Source organism: Pteropus alecto, unplaced genomic scaffold, assembly GCF_000325575.1.
Source record: "Pteropus alecto unplaced genomic scaffold, ASM32557v1 scaffold313, whole genome shotgun sequence".
Taxonomy (NCBI): Eukaryota; Metazoa; Chordata; class Mammalia; order Chiroptera; family Pteropodidae; genus Pteropus; species Pteropus alecto.
This window is the reverse complement of record NW_006434832.1, coordinates 648,767-656,908: the sequence shown is the minus strand read 5'-3', so window position 1 is coordinate 656,908 and position 8,142 is coordinate 648,767. Positions and strand designations below refer to the sequence as shown.

The 8,142-nt window shown below is 56.7% G+C and overlaps 1 protein-coding gene across 1 annotated transcript in view; it reads left to right on the top strand.

The window, feature by feature from the left end:
• Positions 1-372: 372 nt before the first annotated feature.
• Positions 373-8,142, top strand: part of FAM171A2 (family with sequence similarity 171 member A2) — a 9,116-nt gene continuing 1,346 nt past the window's right edge. Inside the window, exons 1-9 of the mRNA XM_025045608.1 lie at positions 373-499; positions 574-732; positions 3,157-3,384; positions 3,615-3,707; positions 6,007-6,165; positions 6,245-6,424; positions 6,518-6,634; positions 6,749-6,875; positions 7,456-8,142. The exon at positions 7,456-8,142 is cut by the window's right edge and continues 364 nt beyond it. Of these exons, the coding sequence (XP_024901376.1) occupies positions 373-499; positions 574-732; positions 3,157-3,384; positions 3,615-3,707; positions 6,007-6,165; positions 6,245-6,424; positions 6,518-6,634; positions 6,749-6,875; positions 7,456-8,142 (1,877 nt within the window). The remainder of the gene's footprint in view (positions 500-573; positions 733-3,156; positions 3,385-3,614; positions 3,708-6,006; positions 6,166-6,244; positions 6,425-6,517; positions 6,635-6,748; positions 6,876-7,455) is intronic.

Sequence of the window (8,142 nt, the reverse complement as noted above, 5' to 3'; positions counted from 1 at the left end):
ACCTGGGGTCGGCGCTTATGGGGGAGAGGGGAACCGCCGGGGCGGGGGTCTCGGGGAGACATAATGGGGAGGGCGGGGGTCTCCAGCCTCCGCGCCGCCGCCCCCTCCTGCCTTGTTTTTCTCCCTCCTGGTTCGCGAGGCGCCGCTGCCTGAGCCATTGTCTACAGAAGACACCCGCCCAGGGGCGGGCTGGGGAGGGCGCCCGCTCTGCAGCCCCCTGCGGGTTTCTCGCTCCCGACCCCAGCTGGGTGGGGGCATAAGCATCGGCTGCTACCGTTGGCCCAGACGGGGGCTGGGCGCCTAGAGCTGGGTTTGACGGGGGGAGGGGAGAAGGGGGGAGTGGGTGAGGCTGTGGGTGAATTGACTGCTCGAATGGGGTTCTTCGCCTTGGAGCAGACACCAGCCGGCTCCCCAGGTTTAGATTTTGGGGTGCACCAAAGAAACGCTGTTCAGCCCATGACGGAGAAGGGGCTGCAGTTGGGGGGCTCTGGAAATCAGGGTATATTGTGATTCCCCAGCTCAAAGCGCATGGCAAGGCTGTGGTGGCGGAGCCATGCTGAGCTGGCTAACTAGCTGGTTATGGGCAGTGCCGGCTGGGAGGGCAGGTGCCTGGGTCCCAGTCCAGCAGGCCTCCGGCCACTCCTGTCCCCAGCCCGCTCCCAGGTCACCCCCTCCTCATCTCACCTTTCCATCGCAATGGAGGAGACCCTCCCAGCGCCTCACCGGGCCCAGGTGGGTGTGTGAGGTGGGGGTGGGGTCGGCTCCTGCAGAGGAGAGGGTGGGAGAGCTGGACTATGACTCCCTCCCTACGCCTGGGGTCTCAGGATGCTCCACCCACTCCAGCCCTGCACCCACCTTCCGGCCTCCTGCCCCACCACCCCAGCTATTGCTCTCCCATCTCCTGCCTCTGGGGCCCATCCCTGTCTGAACCCGAACCAGGGTTCTCCACTCCTCACCTCCCCACCAAGGAGCTGGCAGGAAAAGCAGGGTAGGGGGGTGTGGACGAGGGAAGTGGGGTCCGGATGAAAGGAGGGGGTCGGATTTCCTCCTGGAAGGAGGCAGGGCTGTGAGGCCAAGAGAGGCGGATACTGTATGGATTGTCAGGCTTTCAGGACTGGGGAAGGATCTCCACTGCCTCAGTCTTCCCTGAGCTCTGGCGGAGAAGAGAAGCTTTGATGGCTGGGAAAGAGCCCTGGTTTCTCAGGAAGCCTCTCCCAAGTCCTGCACCCCAGGGTGGGGGCCCAGGGAATTGGCTGGAAGAGCCAGGATGGGGGCTCCCCCAGACTGCTGGCTGGGAGCCCAGCTGAGGAGAAGAGAGAAGGGAATCTGCTAGGCACCTGCCCCCACCCCAGCCCCCACCCCCAGTTTGGCACTGATGCCTCCTTCAGGTCTTACCTGCCCACCCTGTTTTGTGCCCTGGGCTCCCTCCCCTTTTCTGAGGCTCTGGCTCTTGAACTCCCTCCCCCAAATGACCATAGTCCATAACTCCTGGGTTCCCTCTTCCCAGCTGCTCCATCCAGCTGCTCCTAGACTGGGGTGGAGGTGGGGAGTAGCCGGGCCCCTCTAGCTTCTCAGAATTCCTACTGGGGAGGTGGGGGGGACACTGCCACTTCCCGGGAGAACCAGAGAGCAGAAAAGACTCCAGCGTGTGTACCCACCCTGTAGAGTTGGCCTCTGGCCTGGGAGGGGACAGGGAGGTGGGCTCAGGAACAGCTGGATGAGATGCCAGGGCCAGGCGTGGTGTTATCCCTGGGATTGGAAGCCTGAGATAAGACACCTGTCACTGCTGAGTGTCAGGCTCCACTCGTGAGGCCCCCTGACCTCCCTGTGCCCTGCAACCCTCAGCTCTGGACTCTGCCCTCTGTACCTGGCTTCCCTAGTTTTGTGTCTAGCACCCAGCCCACTCCTACCTGCCTCCTGGGCTCTGCACTTCCGCCTCTATACCTTTACAGGCATGACACTGCCTCCCACTATTAGCAGCAAGGTAAGGGTGAGGCATGCTCTCTAGGGAGTGGCTGAACTGAGTAGGAAGAAGTAGCTGGTGCTCTGGATCAGAGAAGCTGCCTGAAGAATCCATGAGAACAACTCTAGGCCTGGTTCCTCCCCACCATCACCCCATCTGAAATCAAGGCACCTCCAGGCTGATCCTGGCTGGACCATCCAGAGGCTAGGGGCAGAGTTGGCTGCAAAGCAAAGGACTTGGACTTCCCTTCCATACCAGTGTCCCTTGGGCTTGTGTTGGCTCCCCCACATCTCCTTCCCCTTGCCAGGGCCCCAGTTCCCTGCCCATCTCCTGGGAGGAATGAAGGTGTTGCCATGGCGACTGACTGTAGCTGACCAGCTGGGAGGGGGTCCAGCAGAACAGTATGTGAGGAGGAGGGGGCAGGAGGTACTTGTTTGGGGTTGGGGTTAGTCCCTCAATCTGAAGAGAAACAGGCTTGTGCAAAGGATTCTGGGAAGAGGATGAATGATGGGAATGACCGGTTCCCTAGGGTCCCCTTCTGTGTTTTCCTGAGAACCTAAACTCTGACCCAGGCCCCCGTACTCCCTTCCTCTCCACTTGCAGATCCCTCCCTGGTTCTCCACTTATTCATTCTTTCTCAGCCTTCCCTTCCCTCTTCTCTCCCTGACACCAGCCCCATAGGGTCCAGTGGTTAAGAATTTGAGTCTAGAATTTTACTCTCAGGTTTGAATCCTAGATCTCCCATTTAACTGTAGTGCAAGTATGTAAACTCTTTGAGCCTCAGTTTCTTAATCTGTAAAATGGTCTACAAGCATATTTTATCAAGTCTAATACATCATCTACTGGAAGATGCACCATTATTTCATGCACCAGTAAGAAAGGGAAAAAAAATTCGGCCACTTATAATTATGACATCATCAACTATAGGCATAGCCTGAGTTCAGAAATGTTTAAATGTGGAAAAGTGCACTTATTAGACTTGATGAAATATGGTAATAGTATCACCTACCTCACAGGCTGATGTGAGGTTTAAATGATGGCTCTATAAATGCTGGCTTTTATAGTATCTTATCTAGCCTCAGCCCCAAAGCCACTCCCAACCTACTGTCCCCTCCTCTGATCTCAGGGTTCCCCCACAGTTCTCTCTTCCCTTTTCCCTCTTCCTCACTGTTCTCACCCCATCTTGCCCACAGAGATCCTGATCAAGGTGCAGGTGTACGTGAGCGGGGAACTGGTGCCCTTGGCCCGGGCCTCAGTGGATGTGTTTGGGAACCGGATGCTGCTGGCTGCTGGCACCACCGACACAGAGGGTGTGGCTACACTGCCCCTCAGTTACCGCTTGGGCACCTGGGTGCTGGTCACTGCTGCCCGCCCTGGCTTCCTCACCAACTCCGTGCCCTGGCGTGTTGACAAGCTGCCCTGTGAGTGCAGGGGCAGGTGGAGGGGGGTGGGCAGCAGCTGACCCCATCAACCCCTTCCCAAAATAGTCCTAGGGGCAGAGGGGGTAGGCTTTCCAGCAGCTGCTGCCTGGGCTGGGGCATGCAGAGGGGGCTGAGGGAGGATGAAGTCACTAGGATTAGGATGGAGGGAGTGCCCCGTCTGGGGGTGGACAGGGGCTTTCTCTGGAGCTGACAGGCCACCCCTCCCACAGTGTATGCGTCAGTCAGCCTCTACTTGCTCCCTGAGCGGCCGGCCACCCTCATCCTCTATGAGGACCTGGTGCACATCCTCTTGGGTTCTCCTGGTAAGGCGACCCCCACCCCCCGACCTGCCAGCTCTTCTACCTCCCCCGTGATCTGGGTATAGAGAGCTCTGCTCTTTTACATATTAGCAAGGTGCCCTTGGGCAAATCGCTTACCCTGTAAGCCTCAGTTTATTCATCTATAAGATATAGATATTGATAGTATCTACATTATCAAATTGAGGTAAGGATCAAATAGCAAGCATGCAAAAAAAAGCACAGAAGGTGGTTAATAAATGTTTATTGTTATTAGGGCTTCTTGTGGTTTCTATTCTCCCGCTACTCCTACCATTAGAATTCCCATTCCCTGACACCTTGATCTTCAGTGGATCTCCATGTCCTTGTTGCATGCCTACTGGGTGCCTGGCCATTTTAGAAGGCCATGAGAGGGTCATTTCAAGGAATTGAACACCTACGGAGTGCAAGGCCGGGAGCAATCCTGCGGCAGCCCTGGTGTGTCCACGGGCTTTTCAGTCTTGTTCAACTAAAACTTACTTCAGTATCTAGGCTGTGCCAGGCACTGTGTCTGATGCTGGGGAATGATGGTAAGAAGAACAGACTTGCTCCCTGCCTTGTGAAGTTCATAGATAGGTGGGAAGACACACAAACAGATCATCACAAACCCTGAAATAATTACAAAGCAGGCAGGACAGTGGAATAGAGGGCGACTGCATTCGATATTAAGAAAACCCTAACCTGTGAATGTAGCAGAGCGAGAGAATTTGGTAAAGGGAGCTGTGGGACAGCATGGGCTTGAGAGTTGAAGAGGGAAGGAGTAAAAGCATCTTCCAGATGCAGGGGCAGAAGGGGACAGTGACTTTGCAGGGAATGCGCTGGTCTGGCTATGCGAGAGGGGCACATGGCGGACTGGTTGATGGAGTCAGACAGAGAGGAGACTCCATCTGGCTAGGACTAGGGGGCCACAGTGGTTTCTGGAGTGGGAGAGCCCCTCTCCAATTTGCTCATCATTATCTCTCTGATCCTGAACCAGGGGCTTCTAAAATATTTTTGGAGGCTTCTAAAATGCCAGATGAACCCTTCGTTGCCTCCTAGCTTAGAGCCTTCCCTGGCTCTCACTGTTTCAGTATAAAGCCTAGCCTCCTTCACATGCCAATTGTGCCCTCTGAGACCTGGCCTTCTACTGCCTTGCACACCTCCCACTCCAGTCACCTGGAGGCCCCTGACCAGCATGCTGCCTCATGCCTCTGGGCCTTTCTCCTGGCAGTCCTTATGGACGTCCCTTTCCACTTTCTTCCTGGCTGAGTCTTACTCATCCTGCAAAGCTCCACAGGGTTTTCCCAGTCTGAGCGGACCAAGCTCCCCTTGCATCCTGCATCCCTCCATTGTAGTAGCGAGGCAGGATAGGATGGTGGGTGAGAGCATGCAGTCCTGGCACTGGACTGCCTGGGCTTCCTTTGGACTCCAGGACTGTGACCTTGGGCAAGTTACTGAACTCCTCCTACCTCCATTTCTGCAGCTATAAAATGAGGTTGATGATAAAATCACCTACTTCAACCTACCTCGGGGGCTGTTGTGCTAATTACAGAGATTAACATAGGTAGCCTGCTTACAAGACCCAGTATATCTTAAAGCTTAATAAATGTTGGCTATTACTATACTGTATTCGAGTTCTGTTTTACGTCCCCTCCACCCCAAGACAGACAGACATACATGTGTGCACGCTTAGCCTAAGCTGTCTAATGCAGTAGCTACTAGCCACATGTGGCTATTTGAATTTAAATAAATTTAAAATTCATTAAATTTTTAAAAATTAAAAATAAATCCAGTTCCTCAATCACACTACAATGGCCACATTTCAAGTGCTTAATAGCCACGTGTTTCTGGTGGGTACTAGAATGGGCAGCGTAGATATAGAACAATTCAATCAAGGCAGAAAGTTCTAATGGGTACTGTAACAGACATTGTTGCACTAGACTGTGAACTTTAAGGCAGGGAATTGTGACTTGTACCTTATTTTTGTATCCAAAGCACCTAACGCGGTGCCTGCCACACAGTAGACGGTAATTGTTTGAGGACCTGAACCTCATCATTTTATACGTTTCAGAGAGAGAACAGATAACTTGCTCAGGGTCACACAGCCAGGACTAGGAGATTGCTGATCCATGTCCCTTCCAATTAACATTCTGTGACTGCCCAGTTCTCTCCCCAAGTCATCACCCTCCTTGTACTTCCCAAGTGGCCTGACCAATGGCTCTCCTCTTTAAATATTTGCTGTCTGCTCTGGTCCCTGGGCAACCTTGTTCCTGCCCAGGCCACTGCAGCCCCTCCTCTCTCCATCCAGGTGCCCGCTCCCAGCCCTGGGTGCAGTTCCAGCGCCGGGCTGCCCGCCTGCCTGTCAGCTCCACCTACAGCCAGCTCTGGGCCTCCCTCACACCTGCCAGCACCCAGCAGGAAATGCGGGCTTTCCCTGCCTTCCTAGGCACCGAGGCCTCCAGCTCAGGTATGCTGGGTGCCGGACATGGAAGAGATGCCCCCCCACACCAGGATTTACCCCTCAGCCCTTGTGTCCCCTTCCCCAGGCAATGGCTCCTGGCTGGAGCTGATACCCCTGGCTGCCGTGAGTGTGCACTTGCTGACAGGCAATGGGACAGAGGTGCCACTCTCGGGCCCCATTCAGCTGTCCCTGCCCGTGCCCTCAGAGCCTCGTGCCCTTGCTGTTGGCACTAGCATTCCAGCCTGGAGATTTGACCCCAAGAGTGGTGAGTGCTTCGGGGTTGCTGGTGCTGGAGTTTGGGGAAAGAGACTTAGATGGGGTGGGACACTGAGTCTGATGCAACCCCTGCCTCTCCCAGGGCTGTGGGTACGTAATGGCACTGGTGTGATCCGGAAGGAAGGACGGCAGCTCTACTGGACCTTCGTTTCCCCCCAGCTGGGGTACTGGGCAGCTGCCATGGCCTCTCCCATGACTGGTGAGAGTGGGGGTGTGAGGGGCTGTGGGGGAAGGGGAGGCTGGAAGAGTGGACTCCTTCCGAAAGGCAGGAAGGGCATCCATACCTGGAACAATAAGCCCTTGCCTGGCACAGGGCTGGTCACCATCACATCGGGCATCCAGGACATCGGTACCTACCATACCATCTTCCTGCTCACCATTCTGGCAGCCTTGGCCCTGCTGGTGCTCATTCTGCTGTGTCTGCTTATCTACTACTGCCGGTGAGTGCTGCCCAGACCCCCCTCCCCCATCCCATGCAGACGGAGGCCGGCTCTATGCCTGGCCTTATGCTCCGTGCTCAGGCCCCAAAGATGCATGAAGCACAGTCTGATCCTCAAAGGCGCTGACAGGAAAGTTCATGCAAAGACTGAAAGACTGATGGCTTGAGAGGAGTGGAAAGAGGAGGCAGGACCTGCGGCCCAGGCCCCTCCAGAAACAACCTGCAGCTGCTTCCACCAGCCCAGCTTTCACATCCAGGGGACCTCAGACCAGACATGCCCCTGGTTGGCTTAGGCACTCCTCCCAGGTTCTCACTGCACCTCCAACATGCTAAAGCATGGAATTTACCCTAGGGGGACTCAAATGGGCACAGTGGCTGGCTAGACCTTCCACAGACACACAACCTCTTTCTACAAACCTCACCCAGAACCCACCTGACCTCCCCAACATCTCTCCTGAGTCTCAGGCATTATCCAGATCCCTCCAACTATGTGCATCCCTCGTTTTGCAACTGTGGGGGTTAGGGAGCTGCTCTGGCCGCCACCCTTTCCTGAAGGTCTTGGTCTGCCCCTTCCTCTCCAGGAGGCGCTGTCTGAAGCCGAGGCAACAGCACCGCAAGCTGCAGCTTTCTGGGCCCTCTGACGGCAACAAACGAGACCAGGCCACCTCGATGTCTCAGCTTCACCTCATCTGTGGGGGACCCCTGGAGCCCGCCCCGTCTGGGGATCCTGAGGCTCCGCCTCCAGGCCCCCTTCACTCTGCCTTCTCCAGTTCCCGAGACTTGGCCTCCTCCCGGGAAGACTTCTTCAGATCCAAGCCTCGCTCTGCCTGCCGACCGGCCGCCGAGCCTGCGGGTGCCCGCGGGGGCGAGGGCGCCGGGCTGAAGGGCGCCCGCTCCATCGAAGGCCCGGGCGGGCTGGAGCCAGGCCTAGAGGAGTACCGGCGGGGGCCCTCTGGGGCCGCTGCCTTCCTGCCGGAGCCGCCCTCGCCGCCGCCGCCCTTCGAGCACTACCTGGGCCACAAGGGGGCGACCGAGAGCAAGACCCCGGACTTCCTACTGTCTCAGTCGGTGGACCAGCTGGCGCGGCCGCCCTCGCTCGGCCAGGCTGGGCAGCTCATCTTCTGCGGCTCCATCGATCACCTCAAGGACAGTGTCTACCGCAACGTCATGCCCACCCTGGTGATCCCTGCGCATTACGTGCGCCTCAGCGGCGAGGCTGGGGCCGCGGGGGCGGGCGACGAGCCCGTCCAAGCTGAGGGCACAGCCCC